This window comes from Schistosoma haematobium, chromosome 1, assembly GCF_000699445.3.
Source record: "Schistosoma haematobium chromosome 1, whole genome shotgun sequence".
In the NCBI taxonomy this organism is placed as follows: Eukaryota; Metazoa; Platyhelminthes; class Trematoda; order Strigeidida; family Schistosomatidae; genus Schistosoma; species Schistosoma haematobium.
Genome location: NC_067196.1, coordinates 88292361 through 88318418, shown reverse-complemented (window position 1 = coordinate 88318418; position 26058 = coordinate 88292361). Strand labels below are relative to the sequence as shown.

The 26058-nt window shown below is 34.1% G+C and overlaps 1 protein-coding gene across 1 annotated transcript in view; it reads right to left on the bottom strand.

Moving 5' to 3' along the window:
* Nucleotides 1-25320, bottom strand: part of MAP1A (Microtubule-associated protein 1A) — a 47763-nt gene extending 22443 nt beyond the window's left edge. The window contains exons 1-11 of the mRNA XM_051209963.1: nt 25167-25320; nt 23434-23520; nt 21774-22024; nt 18575-18791; nt 16262-16508; nt 11397-11706; nt 10850-11011; nt 7176-7389; nt 6751-7053; nt 2654-3067; nt 681-743 (exon numbers count right to left, since the gene is read on the bottom strand). Coding sequence (XP_051075448.1) covers nt 681-743; nt 2654-3067; nt 6751-7053; nt 7176-7389; nt 10850-11011; nt 11397-11706; nt 16262-16508; nt 18575-18791; nt 21774-22024; nt 23434-23520; nt 25167-25251 — 2353 coding nt within the window. The 5' untranslated portion in view covers nt 25252-25320. The remainder of the gene's footprint in view (nt 1-680; nt 744-2653; nt 3068-6750; nt 7054-7175; nt 7390-10849; nt 11012-11396; nt 11707-16261; nt 16509-18574; nt 18792-21773; nt 22025-23433; nt 23521-25166) is intronic.
* Between the last annotated feature and the right edge of the window lie 738 nt (nt 25321-26058).

Here is a 26058-nt window from a genome sequence, read left to right as displayed (position 1 = left end):
AAACATTTTGCTGACAAGAAATCAATTCAAGTACAATATATTTGCTCTATAATTTTGATGGCTTTTTTCGAAAAATATCGACCATTATGCAAATATAAAGTGAATATTTAAGCGCTTCAGCGTTGTCATCAAACTTGTTTTGAAGGTTTAATATTTTACAATCAAAATTGATCTTTTTTTCGACAAACAATCAAGGATAAAGACAGACAGAGTTTGGCTGAATACAATGCTAATCGATGCACGATAAGCAATGATATAATATGACCGAGTGATGGCTACTTGGATGACTATATTAATGATTTTGGCCTCCGGAATGGTAAGAAATCAAAGATCACTATTCAGATAAATAGTTTTTCATGTAATAAAATAACATACTAACATTCATACTAATATGAACACGAAAACAAAACAATAAATTGTTATAGGCGATTGGAAAATATGAATTAGTAGGTCAACTATGCCCCAAACAATTAAGACTTATCTGTTGGGTCTAATATTTGGGCATCGTATCATCATTATACCAGTGATGTAAATTCCATAGGAAAAAAGAAATCATTTTAAAGTATTGACAATTTTGTCATCAATGAAATTCATTATTAATTATTCATACAATAGTAATGAAACAAAAAGATGTAGGAAAATAAATTAGTAATGAAAATAATTGTAATGTTGTCACATACATGCGGATTTCTTTTCACCGTTTGTTGTTGCAACTGTTTCAGGTTTTTTGCCAACTTCTGAACCTGTATAGAACAAAAACAATAAGATTAAAATAAAATTAATCCGAATCACTAAAAACAGCTTAAACAGAGATATACGTTTTTTTTTGTAAAAAAAAAAATACTAATAATCTCTTTTGCAGACACTGAGTTTATTGGAAGTCATTCCATGACTTTTTTTTTTCGGTTTTCGATTTCATTTATTCCATGTAAACACTAGATACCTGCCACGCTTAGACTCTCCCATTATGTCTATTGACACATTTATTTCCTTCCGTCTTTTTTTTATGATGTTGTGCTGAGGTGTTGAGTTACAACACGACTTGAACCGATAAGTATTAATGCTAATTTCTACATTGCCTATTATCGAATAACTGATCATGATAGACATTATCAGACATAAGTTCAGAATAGAAGCCAATCCTTCAGTCAGTTGGCCATAACCAACGTACATCCTAATGTGTACATGAATCGGCTTAAGTTGCTACATTGTATCAACACCGTTAGGTGAAACTATCTAGATGAACAGTAAAAAAACTAGGCATCGACAATAACATTCGAGATATAATCAGGAATCGATAGAAATCTACATCATATGTACAAATATTTTCGAATGAAATGCATACTATTACTGTATTAATTAACATTTTTGTTCATTTGTTTATTGATTTTACAATCTTGATTCGTCTTTATTACGTCAAATAAAAACAAATTATCATTCCACTATTTATGGCGCATTCTTTTGGTTCCCTATTGTACGAAATATTTTTTCTTTTCAGTTGTAAAGTATTAATAACATATAATCTGTATACATAGCTGTCGTGTTAATTGATTTCAAAAACATTTGTGGTGTTTACGCCAGTAATTCGATCTACTGCGCAGCCATCACTAGAATATATCTGTTTCATTGCATACGATTAATCGATCGGCTTATTTCGCCTGTTATTTTAACAATCCCCAAACACCTTTTCATTGTAAATCATAACATGGCCAGTTTGGAACAACAGAGAACATCGAACTGACGATATATATATATATATATATATATATATATATATATATATATATATATATATATATATATATATATATATAGAGAGAGAGAGAGAGAGAGAGAGAATAGCGACCTTATATACAAAATATTGAACCGAAGAATAAACATGATCAGGAATCATTTAGGAAATAAATACGGGAATTACACATCATTTACTCTCCAGTGGCATTTGTGGCTAATTAATTCTATTAGGCTTAACATTTGATGTCACATTACTTAAAATAAACAGGAGAAAAAGGTATAAACGAGATATTATGTGAAAAATAAAACCAGTCATAGTGAAAACAATCATATCACAATCATGCAAGAAATGATACATTCGATAAGTTCAAGTCAGCCAGTTAGATACAACATAGGACCAGGCACATATATGCATCAGTCCAGCTTTCCATACCTCATTAGCACAACAAGATGAACACCGAATTCATAGCAGTTATTTGAATGATAGTAAAAGAAAAACAATTCATATAAGGATATGATACAAGGAGAAAGAATTATTTCGTAGAAAGAAAGATATAAAGCAATTTTAATCTAACGGTTTAAGGGAAAACAAAAAGTGTATAAACCTGAGTCATTGTGATCGATTCTAGGTCATGTCACATAGCTTCTAATGATTGATTACAACAGTCGTGAGAACTCCAACCAAGTAGTTTAAGTAATATAGGTCTTACATGAACGCTAAGAATATCACTATTCAGTTACATAAAAAAATATTTATAATTATTGTGTGAACAATTATACAACTGGATGCAATACAAATTAAATAAATAATGAAGCTATTACAATTCCTACGAAAATACTACTACTACTACTACTACTACAATATAAATCACAGATTAACAAAAGTGACTGAAGTTTTAAAAATTACTTTTACTGTTACCTGTAGGCGGTAAAGGCAAATTCTGGGGTGATCCCCATGATGCAATAGGATCATATTCATCTAAACCGGTTGACTTCATTTGATTACAATCCTTTACATTATTATTATTATTAACACTAGTATCAGTATTATTATTATTATTATTATTATTATTATTATTATTATTATTAAGATTATCAGCAGCGATAAAAACATTTTCACCATAATCTTGCAATTTCATTGAATTCACATCATGAATCAATAAATCATGACTCGTTTGCTGTGAGTTAACAGAAGGCTCAAAATCGGAAAGATCATGAGTAAAACCATTTGTTTTATGCATCATATCACCATTGATAATATTATTTGATACATCATGAATATCGGAACTTTCAGTAATTAATTCTGAAGGTATCAAATTTGGTGTAGAAACTTCTGTAAAGAGAAATTGAAAAAATATAATTTTATTGACTTCAGTAAAAAAGTTGTCCCAATGACTGAGTAAAAGGAAGCATAGATGTACCAATAAAAAAAAACTTGATTTTCTTTTAATTGTTCGTTGTGAGACTTATTTTTATTTGGAACAGCTGTTTAAAATGTGTTGAATGGACAGTAATTCAAACTTACCACAAAACTTCTTAAGAAATTAAGTAAGAATGGCAAATTATCTCATGAAATAGCGAACCTTCATTGACGGAGATGATTTGGATGAATTATATATGCTTAACCACTCCATACTCTGATGCTTGAATATTTGCTGATAATTTGGAGAAAAAATAATAATGGTGGTCAAACTAAGACGTAATATCAGTTCATGAAGTCAATGATTGTTCGTCTGAGTCATGTGGGTAAGTGAAAACTACGGTACATGCCCTGGTACGGCCGAGAGTGGAGAGGGAGAGTCAGCTCTCCCTTTCGAAATGCTCTCACATGGCCACGTGTATATAGCCTCTGCCAAAAAATTCCTACTCACTGCCCTCTCGTGGCGGGGGTGTTGTTTACGAAATCGGAAGGTCGAAAAGCGAATGTCCGGCGCTTTAACCGGGTTGGTGGATACAGTGAGTCCACCTAGGGGAGTTGGAAAACCCTGATTCTTAACCAATGGTGCACATGTGCTCTAGTATCCTGAAGGAACAAATGGCGTATGAACCAATCGTTGGTCACCGGCTTCCATGGGACTGCATCTCCTTACGTTGCTCCACTGCCTTGTGGATCAGACCTTCAGGTCGAAGGCTACGGGTGTGGCCCCCTAAGTAAACCACCTAGTTCGGTTCGGGTACCCGGGCAGTATCGCAGGCCTCACATATATCGAATGAGATTTGTGTGGTGCATATGTATTTGGTGCCTTCTTGTACCAATATCTATTTGTTAAAATAAAATAAAATAAAACATGTGATTATTGGGTAACACAGCTCAGAATCAGTCGCAATACAAAGGATTCATTCACTCTTTGCTTTCCCTTAGATCTTGACTTTAAAATTGTTAAGTTTTTATTCTGAAAATTTATTCTTTCTTGTAGGATTATTTTGTTTATGCTTAATGTTTTTTTTCTACTATCACTGATACTGTCACTAGTCCTACTAGTCTAGTACTCATCTTCAAAACTTGCTATATTACAATGGTGTAACAGCTTGAAACAAAACACATAGGTACTAGATTTCATGTTATTTATAATTGATTAACTGAAATTATACCTATATATATACATACCTAACAATATAAATATAGCTTCATTCAAGTGAAATGAGGAAAAATATCAACAGAATAGTATCAATACACAAATCATTCAATCAATCATTTTTTTCCTTCTAAAAAGCAGTAGTAGTTCACATATGCGGTAACATTCACTTCAAATTCACAAGTTCAAACTAATTAGCAACAATAAATGTTCTATGGATAATTTAATAGTTACAAAGTTACAAATGATTATTAAACCAAAGTTTATCTAGAATTCTACATTGACTTTTGATAATTATGTACATATATATTCATGCATATATATATATATATATATATATATATATATATATATATATATATATATATATATATATATGTACACAAAGTTAATTTATAATTAATGGCGCTTGTTATTATTATTCATTTCTACATGAAATCATATCCTAAGTGAATTAGTCAACAATCAACAGTGAAGAAAGAAAAATTCCTTTAAACTACTGAATCAATAAAAATGGGGCGTTTTATTGCGAAGGTAAAAAAAAAAACAAGACGAAATTCGGGACAGCCTAATTTATTCTATTCATTAGTACTATGCTTCAGTTTTTCTTTACATATTTGTAAAGAAACATTATTAGATGTATGTAACGAGCACTGCACTGTGTACATAATTGTAAGATTAATATCATAATAATAACAATCTACTACTCTATATATACAACTCCGCCTGGAGTCCCTTCGGGGCTACTGCCGGTCCCAAGCCCGGATAAAGGAGGAGGGTTGGGCATGGGGTTAGCGTCCCCATCCCGTAGAAAACTAACTCGCTAAAAAAACGCTAACCAGAAAAAAAAACTCTATATATACATATATACGTACTAAATTGGATATAAAAAGAACGTTCAGGAACAAAATTCTTTACTGAATAGGAATGGATTTTATTGTATAAAAAAAAGAAAAGAAATCGGATCAAGTGCTGAATCGATCGACTTAACATCAGAAATAATAAAAAAAAATTTAGATCACTTTTTTTTCCAATCTACTAAATGAATTACAAGTTGGAATGTTCTTTTATAAATAATATTAACGTTTTTACTATGCAATAGTAATTCAACTGGACAACAAATTTTAGAAAAAAATTGCTTGGATGGCCAGGTTGTTTTTTGTTAGACTGACATAAATCAACTTCCTGCTTGAGGTAATTTATAGCAACTCACGTGCAATTGAGTTTGTTCTCATTTAATTCAGTTGTCAAGCCCTTTTGTTAACTTATTTAGCGGACAAAGTCATCCGTACTATAACAACTTATTGTACCTTTATTATTCTATTTTAACACATAGATATTGGTACAAGAAGGCACCAAATACATATGCGCCATACAAATCTCATTCGATATGTGTGAGGGCTGTGATACTGCTCGGGTGCCCAAACCGAACTAGGTGGTTTCCTTAGGGGGCCACACCCGTAGCCTTCGACCTGAAGGTCTGATCCACAAGGCAGTGGAGCAACGTAAGGAGATGCAGTCCCATGGAAGCCGGTGACCAACGATTGGTTCATACGCCATTTGTTCCTTCAGGATACTAGAGCCCATGTGCACCATTGGTTTGGAATCCGGTTAAAGCGCCGGACATTCACTTCTCGTCCTCTCATTTTCGTAAACAACATCCCCGCCACGAGAGGGCAGTGAGTAGGAATTCCTTGGCAGAGGCTATATACGCGTGGCCATGTGAGAACATTTTGAGAGGGAGAGCGGACTCTCCCCACTCTCGGCCGTACCAGGGTATTCGGGGGCTTTATTATTGTTGTGCTTGTATGAAATATGTATGCTTGAACATTGCTTACCGCCTACGCATATATTCATTCTGATAGCTTTATTATTAACTGCTTAATTGATTCGATGACCCATTCATTTCCCTATATATATACATGTACATTTAATACTACACTCTCGGTTCGCTAACTCATTTATTCATTTGCCTCTCTCCTTGGTTGTCTGAGTTATATCTGCCAATAAAACTGTAGTCGCTGCTTCTCTTTGCCTTCTGATTTCAAACACCGTAGAGGATAATATGATAACAGTTACGAGGGTGATTGGTCAACGAAGCACAGCCATTACAAATTCGTGTTCCCATGTTATAAAAGCTGGTTTCGGTACAATCATAGAAGTAACTGGTTTTAAAATAAACTAACAGAGTTATTATGTAAAACAGATTGACAGTGTTAAGAATTTCTTTTTAAAAAACCTTGAGATTTACAAGACGTTGAAAAATTTTATCAGTCTGAACCATATTTCAGAAAGCCTACGGCTGGAATTACTTTTCCCACTTAAAAAACTTTCTTATTAGGTGTATAATCTATAAACTCTAAAGATTATATTCCTTTAGGAGTTTTATATTAAAATTCCATCCAACTAATCATAGTCTATGTTAAAAGTATTTACTTACCATTATCATGAACCTCTGGTTGTTTAGATGGTGACTCCACAACAACATCAGCATTTTTAACCACGTGATTAGTTTTGTTAACAGGAGGTTTAGCATTCGCTTGTGTTTTACTGCTTGCAGGTGTTTTAGATGATGGAGGCCGATGTGCTGCAGTATCCTGTGTTGTCTTTGTCGTCGTCCCCTTCTTTGCTACATGAGATGGCCGAGAAGCGGTAGTATTATTATTTTGTCCTACAGAATTGATACTGCCTTCGTTACTACCCGATGTTGCGTGCGTTACTGGTACCGTTGGGCGACGTGAAGCTGTATTTTTTGATAAATAAATAAAAAATTGCACCAATAGAAAGTTTTAAACAGAATTCTACTTCTATGGAAAATAGTAGTCAAAAATACATTATAACAACAAAGAAAAATATGGAAATTACCTGCACTTGAAGGTTGTGATGGTCGTTTTCGTTCGAACTCTGCTGGGACAGCTTTGGGATGACGAAGGTAGATGAAACTAGTAATTAATGCATCAAGACTTAACAAAATACGTGTTTGATGCGCATTTGGTGATACAAAAAGAAATCGAAGTATAGATTCCGTATCTTTAGTAGGTCTCCAAACAACCAAAGCTGATACGCTTGTGTAGGAAAGCTAAAACAGAAGATTTAAAAAAAATGAGAACATTTAAATACAATTATTGTTCAAAAACCTTCCAGACTAAGAAGATAAGTTGTGATGTGGGTTTGAATCCCACAGGGAGAATCAGTTATCTCATAATTACATAAACGCCATTTTGTCAAATACCTGCTAGAATAAAACCTAAACCCAGGGTTTCCTGTCGATAGTAACACACAGTTCACACCATATCACAAATTACTTAGACCAATAGTCATATTACAGCTCTATCGCTAAAATTCGATCATCACTAAGAATTAGACAAACATCTCATTGATTACCACAATCAATTACTGTATGCATTACGAAAATCAGATAACAGGTAACATAATAATTCTTGAATAATATGAATATGGGCAACTTTTAAATCTATTATTATTTATTTTATTTTAACACATAGATATTGGTACAAGGAGGCACCAAATACATATGCGCCACACAAAACTCATTTAATATGTGTGAGGGCTGTGATACTGCCCGGGTGCTCAAACAGAAGCAGGATTCAGTAAACTTTTATTTATCTATGACTCCATTGTGAATGCATAACTATCGTTAGTTTTTTTCTACTTGATGATAAACACATCATAAGTGGAACATGTGATATTTGGAATATTAAGAAAATAAACAAAATCCGAAAGTAACACAAACTAATACTAGAAAATATACAAAACCATTATAGAAAAAGAAAACATAAGGGTACGTGTATACTGGATGAATAGCTAATACATTACCTCACATGAAATAATTATTCTTTTGTTTAACATGTGTAAATTATGCCAATTTATAATACATATATATACTCCATATAAAACTTTTCGTACAATACTAATGAATGTGATTAATTATAATTTATAAAGTGAATAGAATGTAATAAGCTTTGAGTAATGAACACCGTGACTCATTTACTAAGACAACTAACTTTTGCATGACTGGATTGTATATTTTCGAATTCAATTTAGTTATTCTAGTTAAAAACACCCAAGTAGTAGTTTGTACATTTATTTACAATAGAAGTTACAGTTTTTATTATATTGGAACAATCATTAGTTTCAGATTCACATCGTTGCATATTTGAAAACAAACCCTATACTGCAGAAGAAAAAAAAAAGTGATAGACCTAATGCTAACTGATAACTGTTAGTTTTATCCATACTATCACCGACAAATACCGGAAAATATAGAAACTGGATAACCAAGTACATATAACAAGTAAACATTGGAACGTTAAAATAGTCATGTTTTCGAAAATGGTATGGATGGCATTAATATAACTGTATATAATATATTGGTAGATTCTATAGTATTTTGATGTAAGTTGGCTGGTAATAACTGTCAAGAAAATATAGACCTGAGTAAGGTGTATGAAGCAATTACAGGGAAACCGGGTTTGAATAGGTAAAAACAGCTAGACAGCATATCAGCTTTATGATTACCATTCATGATAAATCAATGTAAACGCATATTAGTTTTACAAAAATATCAAATGCCGTTGTCTTAGTGATAGTGTATGTTCGCGATCACGACAGTGGATAACATGGATTAGAATACAGCTGAGAATATCTGATCCGCCAAGATCGCAATTATATCCTACTATCAAGCATCAATTATTATAAAGACTCATGTCAAGTATAACAGCATGCAACAGTTACTAAATAACATCCAAAAACTTCACCATAATAACTAGTTATTAGTAGTCAGATAGAATACAGTAAAGAATTAATTAACATAACATTGCTTACTACTCAATGATCAATTAGTTTATACGATAGTCTCTTTACTAGATATTCTAACCTGATAAAGAAAATATTTATATTCAATAGCTCACCCTTTTTTTTAGGGTGAGCCAGAATACTTTATACTACATAAACCAAAATACGGGTTGATACATTTCAAAGCAACTGTATTCAAAAACACTAGATCAAAATGTCAAGCATCTGAACGAATATTTCATTATTTTGTAATAAATAACTAGGGTGTAGGCATTTACGAGAAAAGCAATTTATCCATTATTCATTGTCTATTACAGTTTACTTTTCAAGGATCACACCCTATAGTGAATTCTTTGGAATTATCACCAAATCACACATATAAGTAATTTTGTACTTTCATTACAAAATGCTTAAAATCAATAATGAAATGCAATCGCTGATGAATAAACCTAGACCACAGTTGTATCAATTATTAACAGTTCAAAAAAAATTTAACTATATGTATAGAAAATGAGCTGACAAAAGTACAAACTAGCCATCATAAAACCTAAATTCCAATGAATAAATAATTTTTTATAATTATAGGACGACAAATTGTATTGCATACATCGTCTGTTTAATGAAAACAACAGTATGAAACTATTTGGTATTTAAGCTTAGAAAAAACCAGATAACAAGCTGTCAATTGTTAGCTAGTAGAATAAGATTAAAAATTAAAACTGAAGTAACTCTGTACACGTTCATAGATTATGGAGCCACACCGAATCCTGAGTGTATATACCAATAAAAGAGATCCTCAAATGCCCCTCTCGAGATGCTCTCATATGGCCACGCATACACAGTCACTGACAGAAAAGTCCTACACATTACCTTCTCGCGCGGGGGTGTTACATACGAAATTGAGAGTTGGAAAAGCGAATGTCCAGCGGTTGAACCAGGTTCGAGCGTATGGAGAGTCTAACTAAAGGAACTAAAAAACCCTGATTCCAAACCAGTGGTTAAGGTGGACTCCAGGAAACTAAGGGAACAAATGGCATATGAACACATTCTTGGTCACCGGCTGCTATGGGGTCGCATATCCTAACATTACTCCACTGTCTTGAGGATTAGACCTCTGAATCAAAGGCTCCGGGAGCGACCCCCTAAAACAACCACCAGCTTCGGTGTGGGCACCTGGGCATCATCCAAGCTCACACACAAATTCAGTGGTTTGTATGACACATATATATTCTGGCGCCCCCTTGTACCAATGTTTGAGTATTTAAATAAATAAATAACCAATAAAAGATACAAATTAATCACTCAAATAAAAACAAGGTAACTGCAAGCATGTACAAGTGATTGAATTGGGAAAGATTTGAGCACGTAGACGATAAGACCAGTAGTATAGTTAGCCAAAATGACAATTTGCTTAATAAATCAATCTGTTAAATCCTGAATGAATAGATTTTAAGGCGTAGAATCATTATCAACCAACTGACTATGTGTATAAATACCAGGAAGGTATAACAATTAGTTATATGGAGAACGCTTAACTACGATCTATTCATTAGTTAACAAAAGAATAATAAAGCATCACAATACAACCAATCATAATTCTTTCCCGACCGTCGTAACAGTAAAGACGAAAGTAACACCACTGAATATCTATCTACCATATAACTCGAAGATTTTGGCTATTTCCGATAAACCAGAACCTTAGTTTTTAATATACCTGTAAAACTTACAAGTGGAACAGTTGTTTTGTTTCCTGAACTTTTATTTAATGGGACAGATGTTGCCATTAGTGAAGGAGCACATTTAGACCAATCATCATTTAACTTGCGCAACTCGGCAGAATCATCATCTCCAGGGGTCAATGGGAATAACTCCAAACAACCTTGACCTACCTACATGAAAAAAGTATTGAGAATAGAAAACGAAAAAAAATAAGGAAAATGTTTTCAATGTTTAAATAGGAATTATCAGCCAATTGAAAGAAATGTGTATTCACTAAACATACATTTCATTTGTGTTCTGAGGCAAGAAAAACAATCAGAGAGAAACTGTTGTTTTAATCTATCTAATGGTTGTAAAATCTAGTTGAAAAAGATCATATTTAGTCTATATGTCTAAACGTTCTAGGAAGTCAGACTCTCGGTTTATTGTCAACTCTAGAATTGTGTTCTCAGTTGATTTTCATAATTCAGTTTATCAGTAATCACGATCGGAAGACACTAGAGATTGTTCAAGTTTGGTGTAATCACCAACATGTTGTACGATAAAATGACTTACTTTTTGGAAAAGTTGTAGCGGTTTTGGAACTACTGACTGTTTTCCTCCTCGAGTAACTGGGTAGACCATGAGATTAGTACCAGAACGTTTTATTTCTCCAACTAAATTAGAAAAATACATTGGTAGATTAATCGTAAACGGTAGTGGATCTTGAGTATGATTATTTATTTTCATGTTGTTAATATTCGGTGGAGGAGTGAGAAGACACAGTAACGATTGATCATTGCTCGGTTTGAAAACTGTCGGAAGAATTGTTTTCAGTCCAAGTATGTTATCAATACCCCAATGAGTTACCAGAACAGAATCCAGGCTAGAGAATAAAATGGGAATTTGTAAATCATACAGAAGTTTTGGCATCAATAAACTGAAATGAAAGAACTATGAAACTAAATATAATTACTTTTTAACTGATTTTAGATAAACAAGAAGCTCATGGAAGATATAAAACATTTGTAATATCAAGGTCAATAAATGACATCTGAACTTAGTTGAGTTTAAAAACAGACTCGCTATAATCCGAGTGCTGTAGGAACAAAAATAACAAACCGTCTTGTTGTAACATTATTCAGTGAGCAGTACTAGGATTTTTAGATGAAATGACTGGAGCAATACAGACTGTAAAATAGTAGAGAATACGTTTAGCTTGCTGTTGTTTTGATTCAACTTAGTGACATACAACAAGCTATAGTTGAAGCTGATTAGACCTTAATGATACCATTTGACACAAATATTTATTCAGAAGAAATTTAAATGTGCGACTTAAAAATCGAACCTTTTAATTACCAATTAAATTTTTTTATTTAAAAAAAAAACTAGTTCCATAACAAATCAACTTATGGTTACCAACCGCTTGTAATTGACAAACTTATCACATTTAAAAACTGCAGCTCTTGATAACACAGAAATTTAAAAACCTATAGCAACTTTAAAAGTAAATCCTTCTACATTACTGTGACCAATTCCAAGTCATGTTCATCAACTAATACATGCTAGAACTGGTGTAGTTAATTATACAACTGAAGTGATAAATAGTGTCAATTATTTCAGTATCTATAGTCACAACATAAAGAATTACTTCACGATCCATCTCTACAAATATATCTTGATGGGGTGTAACTCATACATACTTCAAGATTACTGCATAATGTTTTATTTAAAATATACTAGAAAATTCATCAGAAAGAGTCTTATCTGCATGATTTCGTGATCGATGATATAATAGAACACCTATTAAAAATTGATAGAAAGCAGAAAAATATGATCGGTACTGTGAAGAGGAGACACCTACCTCAATTTTAAATGGAAATAAATAAAATTAAAATAAATTGAATTCCTAAGAAACGATTTCTTTATTATCAGAATTAATTTATCACCTGTTTCGTCTGTTGATTATGTCTCTTCTTTCAAACCATTTACCATTGAACGAGTTAAGTAGTCAATAATAAATTAACTATATGAGAATGAGTAACTCGTAAGAAAATTATTATATATATACACACACACACACAAACAAACAAACAAACATTTCGGAACTATCTACAGAGTAAACTCTGAAACATCAAACTGATGATAGTATACACATGCATAGACATAAATATGTACTGTATACGCATAAAACAACGGTGCAAGAAAACGATTAATATAGATGCTTTACTGACAGAAGTTGGGTTAGAAAGAGAAAATCGTTGATTAATAACTATATTGATGATAAATAGGAACAAATAACGAAATAATTAATTAACTTTCGGAAGACACAAATGTATGAACGAAGAATATAATGGGAATTTTTCAGCGATTAACTATCAGAAGAGATATGCATAGTGAGAGCGAGAGGGATCACTTCACAAAGTAGTTGTTTATTGAGAATTACTAAAGAAAAAGTAAATTCTTGGTTAAAAGATCTAATTAAATTAACGGTATTTTAACTTAACGTTGATATTTTCAGAAATAAATTATCCTAATAGAATAGCGATTAGTGAAATATCAGTTTGGATACGTTCACAACAATTAAAAATGATTGGCTGACATTATGTTATGTGTAGCGTAAGATATCATTTCTTCTATTGAAGGGCAAGTATCCTCAAACAGTAGTTCTACTCTGGGTTACTTTACATGATCTATGAAATTGGAAATAAGTAGATTCCCAGCATCTATAAGAAATGTCTTACAAAGCATAAACTGTGAGTGGAAGGGCTACCAAATGAGTAATGTTGAGGTTAACTGTGAGCAGGATTCTGAAACTATAATACAAGGGTTAGCGGAACATTTGCTACACATATACTCAGATAAAGACTACCTCAAAATCCCAGGCTATCATAGAAGTTGCAAAAGGTTAAAGACGACCAGTTTAAGCCATAGTATTGGTCGACTTTCCTTAACTGATAGTTTAGACCTATCGGAAGGCATAATCTTCCTCACTAGTTACTTAATTATGCCTGAAACCCATCGTAGAGGAGAACAGGCCGCCCACTACCATTCTCCATCCAAATCTGTCCTGGGCAATTCTTTCCAGTTGCTATTCATCCTTATGATGTCTACCTCTAATTACCGATGGAAAGTCTTCTTTGGTCTTCCACTTCCCAGTTTCTCTTCAGGATATCAAGTTAGCGATTCCGAAATGTATGTTCTATCCATTTCTAACGTCTTTTCCTAATTCCCTCCTCAGCTCGAAGTCGGTTTGTTCTCTCCCATAGTAGGCTGTTGCTGATGGTTTCTGGCAAACGGATATTGAGTATCTTGAGTAGACAATTATTTATGAATGCCTGTACATGTTTGATGATCGTTGTAGTAGTTCTCCAAGTTTCAATTCCGTACAGTAGAACTTTCTTCATACTTTCTACCATTAGTTCGTTACTAATCTTTATATTGCTATCTATACCTTTCGGTTCTTCATCATTTTTATTTTCATACACATAGTTCCCTTTATCATTTTGAAAAGAGCAAGAACAAAGATTCTAGCAGAATAGCATGAATTCATTTTTATTTCGTAGGTTCTCATCAGCTGCTTACAACCTGTGATATTTAAAAATCATAATTACATAATGGGTTTAAATTGCTAACTGAATATTGTAAATATGTACCTAACGTGAAAGAATATTCTACAACATTAATTGTGACAACAGTTCAGAAGTGGGTTAGAAACAATCGATTACATAATGAATAACATTGAAGGAATGTAGTGAGTAGAGTTCAGTTAAAAGATTATTAATTTGAAAGATAGTTGAAAAAAATAAAATAGAGTGAATGATGTAATAAATGCAAAAGAAAAAAGAAAAAAAATTTATGGTGCAGTGAAGGAATATTTGTCACCAGGGCAAGGAAAGATTAACCACCGTCTCCTTTTGAATACATAGGTCAGGTTTTTGACGCCTGATGGCAATGGCTTCAGCAAACTTCAGAAGACTGGAGTTTGGCTGCTTACTAATCACCCTAAAGGATTGTAAGGTATCTACCTGATATCCTGTATCAAGAAGATGTTTGGTGATTGCACTGTTCAGAGTCTTTTTTTCCCTTGTTCTAAGACTTTTTGGAACATGTTCAAAGAACCTAAGATATGCTCTCCTTTCAGTTCGGCCGATGTAGCTGCTTTGGCAGGTACACGTAAATTTATAAATACAGTTGGCGGTAACCTGAAAGGGTTGCTTGTCGATCTTTGATTGGGTTATTGAACATGTTGCTTTATAGAGAATTAAAAGTTTAGCAGCCGGATAAGTTCTGGCTAGCGCTGTATTCAGTCTCTTGTTGATAATTTGTGCGACGTCATCACCTTTCAAGTTAAGATTTATATATACTGGCTTTTTATTGACCATAGTTATTACCGTCTTCTTTTCCTTTGGCCTTTTATATTTGTCAATAAACTTTTGTGGATAAAAGTTTTCTTTCAGACATTTTTCTACGTTCATTAATTCTTCTTCCAGTTTGTCGGTGGTACATATCTTTTCTGCCTTGTAAAATAGTGTTTTAACCAACGCCTTCTTGTAACTAATTGGACAAAAACTATTGGAATTCAGGTAGAGGCCAATCCAATTACTTTTTCTATAAATTGAACGTTGGACTGTCCCGTCTCATTTTCACTTTGTATGTTGATGTAGATTTCAGCAACTTGTACTGATACCTTTTTGTCCCGGAACCTACGTTGTTGACAACAATTTAACGGATTAATACAGGATTATCACAAAGTGAAAGCTATCCTGGAATATCATGTCTTCATAGGCCTCTACTTAACTCAACATACTACATATTAAGATTAACAGGTAAAAAGTGAGAATAAGAATCTTTAAGAAGAAGTTGATTAAGTGCACAATTATCGTACGTAAATATGCTTAAGATTTCGTTGGAATCGTGCTAACAAATAATCATTTTCAAACATCGGAAAACCTGAAAAAAGTGGAAATAGAACGGCAGAACTTATGATTTTCGACAAAAAACGTTAGATCTAAAGTTAGAAAATATACGGGTTTCATTGTCCCAACAGAACTCAAGCATAACACAAAAGCAAACCAAGTAAGCAACATAGCCAATTAAGATTGCCACTCTATGGTCCAAGCATGAAACTATCCATTGTACAAGAGTACATTTAGAAGAAGATAATAGAGAAATCAAGGCACTATTAAAACAATATATTCAGATTTATTCTTGTAATTTAATATACCAAATAACTCAGTGACCTTTCTATAAACAAGGTGTGGTTAATTCTAGGAGCCTAATTGTATTTAGCAAACATTTACACAACAAAGATTATCTTCACTGACACCTACGCACTAATTATTTCAATCACACCCAATTTTAAATTAACAACAATCATAAAAGAAACCAAAATTTATCATGATGAATAGCGGTAATTCCCTTCCCATTAAAAGTCTTACCGATCAAGATAATTAGCAACAGACCAAAAGCAAGGTTTATGACTACATCCTCCATCAATTAGCATATTGTAAAAAGGAAGAGCGAGGATAGATACCTGCCCAGAACCTTCAGGGAACACATAAATGCAAGGTTTGGAAACTTTGAGCGTAAGATCAGTTGGTGAGCGCATTACCAAAGTTTGACTGAGAGGAATACAATAAGGATCAGGCAGTTTGGTTAGCATATCGCATAGAAAACTCTCAAAATCTGAATTAGAATTTAAAAAACAGTAAAAAGAAATATTTATTAGTGAAAAATATTAGTAGTTAGAATAACTAAAAACCTCAAGTTTATGAGCCAAAATATCAATCATAAAAAGACAGATTATCGGGGATCCATAAGTAACAGAGGTTATGTTTTTCTACTGAATACGTTTTGATTCCACACTTAAGAATGACTTAAATGTTTGAAATGTTATTATTAATGAAACATTAACAGAGTGAGTAGATGCACGACACTCCGTATGCTAAATAATTGATGATTATTAGAGTAAACTTCTACCCCGTATATATAGGTATCAATGTAAGGGTTGGACTTGATAGGTTAAAATAAATTGAGCGTTGGGTAGAAAGTAACTCTGAAAAAATGGCTTACATTAAGTCACGAAATGGTCAAAAATACAATTTTTCTACTCATTGGGATACAACAAAAATGCATTTATTGTTATACTCCATATTATTCAGGCGACCTTAAAATATGGCAGTGGAAAGTGTTGGAATTCATACACAAGTCCTGAACACATTCCGTATCCAACCTTGTAGAATATGATTTATCAGATTGATTTTTTTCTTAATAGTGAAACTAAGAAATACGTAGAACTGAGAAACCCCTGAGATTTTAAACGACTGATTACTATTGATGGCCGACGCTATGATTTTTCCTGCCTAAATAAGAAGACAAAACTGGTGCAGGTGGAGATTTTTATAGACATTTGACAAATGCATTTAGCGTTGTTGTAATGACTGATAACTGATATTGACTATTTGAACCTGTAAATTGCACAACACAAGCAACAACATAATGATAGATGAGGATTTATTTGGTACCAAAATAGGTTAGAACTATACCTAGAATGCACTGTTTTACTTACACTGGATAGTTAGATTTGTGTGGCTTAAACTGATTGGTACTTAACATTAATTAATCAATAGCTTATGAATGAATACAAACAGTACCATAGAATAAAATGTCTATAAACAACAGATATAACTGACACTACTACTTAAAGCGTAATTGTTTGTCATAGACAATTGGAAAAAGAAATTGATTTTGCAGGCCACAAACTTTTCAATCCGTTAAATCTTCGCTCACATAATCACCTCTCTCACAAAATTCTGTGGGATTGTTGTCAAATAAGGGGTCATCATTTTTAGTCTTCATTACATGCTGTATCCCTAAAATTTAAGTGGGTTCTCCATTTCTAGTCATTAGAGAGTGAATGAGACATGCATTGAGACAAGTTCTCAGTACTACAGAGGCCGTCAACACACGCATCCAACATTTACCAACCAGTTCTATTATTCAGATATGACAATTTAAAAGTGGGAAGAGCTACAGAAAGATGTGGTCCGCCTGAACCAATAAACCCTTTGAGGACATCATACTGTTCAACAGATAGAGGTATTGTTCTCCTATCTTAATTCAAACAGCTGAATAAGAGGAACACGTTTCCTAAAGGAGAGGTAACAGGTTTGACCGATACACTTAAACCTCGTGCCTATGGGCACATGCTAGGTCAATGATAGGTGAGTTTTGTCCAAGAATAAACTCTATTGGTAGAGATTTGGCTTTATTATTCGAGGGATATATATATATATATATATATATATATATATATATATATATATATATATATATATATATATATATATTGGCTTGTGCACATTTCGATTCGTTTAGTCAATACAGCTTCCTGCTTATTGTTTGTCTTCTACACAAAATAAAATTGGGTCCATATATAGAAAGCATGCATATCAACTATAAGAAATGGACGACCGGCAAACACAACAGACTTATCTAATACAATATCATAGATTTAGTCAAGAGATATATACCTAATCAAAATAGATGTAACATTTTATGTGAGCGATAAATAATCTCCGACTAAAATGAATTTGAGAAAAAGTAACGAAAATAGTTAGGCTGAAAAAGCTGTTATTATCTAATACGGAGTTATAAGCTTTAAAAACAATGAAGGTAAACTAGGGGAAATGGTGAATCTAAGATGCGTTGCCAGTGTTAGTTTAACAGGAAAACATGAAATACATACTAACCAAATGAGCTAGAAGATGGCGAAGAAGGGTCTGTAGGCTTGTTAGTCTTTGGTTTTGCTACTGTACGACAACGGTTAACTGTAACTTGCAATACATGCCCTCCAATAGGCTGTGGTGGGTTGCTAACAAGGTGACGCCAGTCTCCACCCGATGAAACGGCCCCGATACCAATGTGAAGCCGAATAGGTTTGTGAGATGGGAGACTTTCCGTATCATCCTGAAACATAAAAACAGAAAGATGAAAGAACTGACACCATAAGTAATCAATACAGTCCTAAATAGATTAACATTGCTCGTTATTTCAGACATGACACATTGAACGAATTGAATTAAATAAAGAAACCTTACTAAACGGTAACTCTGAAGACTCGAATAGTTTGAAAATTGTATTGATTGAAAAGCTGCAAAAAACAGACATTTAAGGGAAATCGTGTTACACATGGAATTTTTTAGTAGTACCCATGACTTTTTAAACTTTGTTGAAAAATATTCGAATCAACTAGGATGGGATTTCCCTAATATTATCAATGAATGCTAATTATCAGTTCAGATTGTAGTTACCACTCGGACGTGAGAACGTGATGATGACTTTACAATAATGACAGCCTAGTTGAATAGTATGAGTTGATGCACTTGTTACTAAAGGTCCAAACAGATGAGAAGCAACAAGATCAGAATTAGAAAGTTTAGAATCTCAGGATAAAATCGTAAATACAGTAAGGAGATTGCTACAGATATTTAGTATATTCATTAATACTGGTAATATGCTACAAGACACAAGACTAGGCTAGTACTACAAGACAGGAAACAATTACTTATTAGAAAGTAGGCAGTATGAAGTAGTTAACTTTTGAACTTCGTGTTTATGCTCCCTGGTCCGGGTGAAACACAAATACTAATTTAGTTTCTTTAATGTCTCTCAGGAATAAATATTCTCACACATGGTGACAGTCAGAAAGTCGTAATGCCCAACATGTTTTTAGTACCGCCTGAGTTTATTCTATTTACTAAACTACTTTCTTCATCGGTTTTCACATATAACTATTACTAACACTTCCTCACTAGCTTTATATTCCGCAAGTCTTGAATATTTAATCCGTCACTTGTGTCCTTACTATATATCAGGTGTAAAGAAGTGAGTATGGACAAAAGCTTCCTAGCCTCCTCTAAAAAGACGGATGGTCGGATGTAGTATTTTTATCGTGTATATAGCAAGAAGTATCGTTCAAAGTATAACTACTTCTTCACTGAAAGATGACCATAGTGTTTCCTAGGTTGTAGTGCCATATATAAAGTCAATGTGAATTCAATCTTATAAACTGGGACCAATAGTGTAACAACTAGACTAAATGATACGAAATCTTAGTGCAATATAAACTATAATTATGTAAGCAATAACATAAAAGCCTAAAACCTTATTGGTACTCATGAGCTCCTTGTGATCCAATCCAAGGAAACCAGTGTCTCTTGTACAGTTCAAACCCTCAATGCTGAACAGACAGATACACTAGTTTAGATTTTGGAACAGAAGTGTATGAGTCTAAACTGCCATATCGCAAAAGCACAGAGAAAAACAATAAGAGTAGGACGATAACAAAATTAAAAAACTAGTTGACATTAATACGCTGAAGATTCAGAAATGAACAGTTAGTGCATCCGCATCATTCTGAATTACAACTAAGAGCTATTACCAGTGGTCTGCATTATTTAGAGGAGACCAGGTAGAAATCCTAACCCTCCCAATAAGATACAAACCGGGAGTTAATGACCTTATTAGCTAATAATACCTCTTGATTTGATCACTTGTTATCTTGATTTAAGCCTACGTTCACTAATGTTAGGATAGACAGTAACAAGGAGTGCATAGCATACATCATTGCCATACACTTCACATCAAGAAGCCCGCATATAACCTGTTAGCAAATATTTAGTAACATTTAAATAATCATTTTCTAACTGTTCTGTTCAACTAGCTTGCACAGTATCATTATATAGCTACGAAGTCAATTATTTATTTCCTTATTAAGCAAAAATGAAGATATTATCTACACAGTTACGCTTTACTATATCTGAATATGCAATAACAAATATCATGCAATCCACACAATCAATTGGCAATCAGTGTCCGTAGGTATGGTATGTGCTTTGCACCTTCGAAGTGCAAAGTACTTCTACAAGACTGGCAGGATTCTAATCCTGTACTCACCCTGGATGGTGAGCAGATAGAAGTAGTCGAGAAGTTCGAGTATCTGGGTAGCTGCATAAGTGCTGGTGGGGGTGTGAGTGATGAGATCAATGCACGTATAGTGAAAGCCAGAGCGGCTTATGCCAATCTGGGCCACCTTTGGCGCCTTCGTGATGTTAGTCTGGCTGTAAAAGGTCGGATCTACAACGCGTCGGTGAGAGCGGTTTTCCCCTATGCTTGTGAAACCTGGCCTCTCCGAGCTGAGGACGTTAGACGACTCTCTGTGTTCGATCATCGCTGTCTCCGACGGATTGCTGACATTCAGTGGCAACACCATGTCAGTAATGCAGAGGTTCAACATCGTGTGTTCGGGCAGAGATGATAATGCAATCGATGTCACCATCTTGAAACACCGACTTCGGTGGCTTGGACATGTTCTACGAATGTCGTCCCAGAGAATTCCACGTCGTGCATTATTTGCCGACTCTGGGACTGGTTGGAAGAAGCGGAGAGGTGGTCAGTGCATGACATGGTGTCGTGGTATGAAAGAAAGCTGCAAAGGGCTGGCTTCTGTCGGTCCTTCACGACTCCCTGGTTGGGGTCCGAGAGATGGTGCTACACAGTGGCTAGAGACGTTATCAGATATGGCTCAGAATAGAAGCCAGTGGCGATCCTGCTGTAAACTTCTGTTACTTTCTTCATAAAAAGTGGTTGTCTCCCCTAACTGAAAGATTTCTGATTGTACCTTTCCGTTCCCTCATTATTACTATTATTATTACTACACTACCCTACACCAACCTCTTCGTTATTGTTCCTTTTTTTCACGCTCCTTATCTTTTTTTTCTTTCTCTTCAAATTCTCATTGTTTTGTGTGGTGCATGTGTATTGGCGCTCTGTTGTACCAATATATATGTGTTCACATAAATAAACGAAAAAATTACACAGAAAAATTCTAGAGGAAAATATTCATTTAGTGTAACATGATAAGTGAATTGACAGTCAATAGTTACTTACTGGTTTAGGATGTAGAGTAGACAAATGTTGAATAAAATCAGTCAAGAATGTGGGTGTTAACACAAAGTTGGGTAACAACCAATGAGCTGATCCCTCCGATAATAAACCAGCGTATATAAGAATAACATTAAGAGTGACATCAGAATTTTTTGGTGGTTGAAGAAAATTTGTTAATAACGACGTAATTCCAGATGAAGATGGGCGACATAATGTTAAGAATTCAAAATCTTCCTCTTTGTAAGAGAAAATACCTGATGATGAACAGACAATACACAATTTACGTTAAATATTTTAAACAATTTTAGTCTCTCTAATGTAAAACTGAGAATGGTGAAATAACCGAACGACAATGGATTCCATTCTTTAGGAACTGCAGGAGTAACTAGAAAAAGTTTTAATCAGCAAAATTCAGTACACGCATACAAGCTAAATAAACTGACAACTGGACGTATAAGGTGATCTCGGAGTCACTATATACCAGTCTTAGACAAAACTTAAACCGAATATGAGCATATCTGAGCAGTTTCCAGGACAAATAGTATGCGATAGATAAAATACGAACTCGTGATAAATAATGGGACAAAGCTAGATTAAAAGAATGAACATTCTGAGGTAATAAACACAAATTGAAACTAGGATGGTAAACAAGTATTTGAAATGCGTGAAAAATATTGTTGTAGCTAAGGCAAATGACTGTTGGTTTCAAAGCCGAACAGCCGATTCACTGTTACGACCGGACGTTCACCACGAAGGAAGATTGTATGATTTACGATGGAAGATGTTTGGGGATTGTTAAATGAATGGACAGAATGCTGGTCGTTGGATTATAGGAAAGTTGAATTTGGAAAGCTCATCTAACAATCAATATCGACGATATTAAAAAACCAATTCTACATGAACTGGAACTACAAAGTTCAATTTCTATAATTCAGTAATTCTTCTACATCATAGGAGGTTCCACATAAAACCTGGAGAACAAATAACGAAGTGTTAGTCTTATTGTCATTCAATCTCAATATATCTGCCATCGAACACCAGTAGTTTAGCATTCACTAATTTTCAAGGATAAAGCTTAGTTATCAAAGTGAAAAGCAAAGACGTAGATATTATGAAATTGGAACTACATACATCACACTATAGGAAAAATGCGACGTGGGACCAAGTACATTATAGGACCTACTCAGTTCCCCATCATCGGTTTTAGAATCGGATGACTATACAACGATTTTTAATTTTTCATAAAACCGAAATCGTAGAAATGGGACCAAAAAAGAGAAATATTCAAAATCAGAACTATTACTCGGGTGAGATCAATCGATATTCTCTCAAAAACGTAAAAACTCTGTAAATTCACTGAGGACAGAGTTTGAGCATTGCATTTTAAGTGAGAAAGTTATTCTGCATGTACAGCGTAGGCCTGATCAACTGCTAAACACAGAAGAGTATTAAATAAGTATATGCTTAGTCGAACATTATTTGTAGCCAATATCATTTTCATTTCATACTACCGCTCTAAAAGTAACTAGACTGAGCAAGAGGTATAAAATTATTTCTGTATTAACAGTAAGATAATAGCCACAAATAGTTTATCATTTTATGCTTTCACAGTTTAAAGATTGAAATGTAGGTAAACCAGAAATGTAAAAGTAGGTTAACTCACACTCAGATGAACACTGTTGATTGCTTGTCAGTTTATCCAGATGAGATTGGACCTTTAGCAGAAAATCTGGTGGACATGTACTCAAACCTGAAGGGAAATTTTTTGAATCTAATTACACCTTCGAGAAAATGAAATAATACTGGAAATGTGCTATACTATATTTTATCATGCAGATCAAATTTCTTGGTACGAACCAAAAATAAACTTGACTCTTAGAACAGTCACGATTCAATAAGTTTACATTTCAGCCCTAAGTGCTACCAAAGAAATGACCATTAATGAGTGGGCGAACGAATAACCTATAGCAACAGTGGACTATTTTAACTTCAAGCACAAAGAAATCCAAAATTATCTTGAAATGAACTAGAACGGATGAGAATGGTGACAAAATAAGTATAAGAATTATCCATAGTCTGCCAAAAGACCGAAAATACGCACATGGGTTGATGTGTCGGTGGTAAACACAAACCTCATGTATCTATAAGAGGACTTACCTCTTAACCACTGTGAATGAGATCTCTAAAACAATGATACTAACAACTCATTACTGTTAAAATGATAACGTTGAAACGCGTTATTTCTTATACGACTGCAGTAAAATCCCCTACATGGAAACCTGAAAGATTGAATATTCTTGATGAATACCATCAGATGAAAGTCAATCAAACAAGCCGCTATTAATGCAATCGATTCAAGGCACTGTCACAAAGCTTATCAGTCAGCTGACTTACCGTTAACATCGTCTTGATAAATGTTCAAGATATTCCACAAGTATCCTTGGTGGGAATATATGAACTAACAGAAATACCTAGAGATACTATAGGGGATGAGCTAAAACGTTGAACAAATTATTTAAAACTTCTACCTTATATACTACTGATTTAAAAATTACTTACGCTAATCGAGAATACTTGTGTAGGTCATACTGGACAAAAATAGTAAATAAGTGGTTATCCTTCCTTCTCTATCCAAGAACATGAACATAAATCAGGTGAGCCATATGCGACCACAATAACACTACAGAAGAAACTGTCGTCATAATTCTGAGGATGTGGTTGGATACACTACCGAACCAGGAAAATTTCTGCCATATACTACATGATTATTGCCACAGTGGTGAACTCAGTTTCGATTTTATACCCAGCGTATATATCTTAGCAAAAACCCTGTGTTCCAAACATGAAAGTTACGGAGTTTGAAGAAAACTCGAGTACTGAGAAACCTGGTCTTTATGATGCTACGTAAACATGAGGCGATTGTCCAGAATTTGAAAAACCATTCGTTTATATTTAGAAGTTTATCTCGGCCACCATGTGGATCTATGAGATTCGCTACAAGGGTTAACTTAGTCAACCGACGATTCCCATTACTATAAAGGAAAATGTGACATCTACACAGTCTGAGAATCTCAGTCAACACGATGATTTCGACTGCAAACATCTTACCAAGTCGCTCGGCTTTTAGATATTTGTTACCGCTTAATGTGTGTGGTGAAAGAAATCGACCGTTTGGCATTATTTGTGTAACACATATGGCTAGAGGTAAAATTCAAAACTTTCACTAAAACCTCTCAATATCAAACATTTGCTTTACGCAATAACTCTTAAGATAGTTTATCTATCAGACGAAAATGTAGCTACACAATGGTAGCGACAACTATACTGGGTACACACCTGCTAAATAGTCACAGATCTACTATTTGACAAATTTAAGTGTGTTTGAATTACACATACCTTGAATCACATTCTTTACCAGGGATGATTTTTGACCTTCATCTAATAATTCCCCAAGAACGATCGCTATCCGAGTGACAGCCATAAACCACGCAAATTAGGAAAATTTATTGGCGGCTGAATGTTTAAGTACAAGTAACTTGAACCTGTAAAACAACCGGAAAAATATATATTTAAAATTGGTAACTTTTACACATAAGAGAAAAGAAAAAATATAATGAGCTTCCTGGTTTCACTTTTTTGATGGCATTATTAAATGTGAGAATAGTCATTTAAATGAGAAAAGCAAAAGTTTCGTTCCTCGGACGCTTCAAAGGCCAGTTTTTCTTATCCTAATCGTTTTACGAAACTTTAGCCTCTGTATCAATGTACAAGACACATTTTAACTCAAAATTATAGTCTATTCAGGCCTTGATTTAACTTATGGACAAAAGTGAATAGATAATAGGGATAGCCATACACGTTTTCAAATTCACTTGGTGTTGTTTGCTTGTATCTTCCCATTGTTCTTTAAGACTGTAATTGATCAGCCTCTTGTTGGCATATGTGCGTCCTGTGCGGACTACCTCGATATTGCCTTAGGACGAAACGCGCGTTCTGGGTTCCAGTGCTAGCCACTATCCCTCTTTGCTTATAATGCTTGTAAATTAGGGCAACCTCGAGGCAATAAGTACAGTATACACACGTGCCAATAAGAGACTGATCAATTACAGTCCTAAACATCAGTGAGTGGCCTCCAGGACCTAGTTGCCAAGTGGATAACGCAATAGCGTTCGAAGCGAACGTTACTGGGTTCGAGTCCTGAGTGAGCATCAACTCTGAGATGAAGGTGCATCCAGCTGGCGAGCCCCAAATAGGAAGAACCACGCTTCCTTTCCTGAATTCCAGTGCT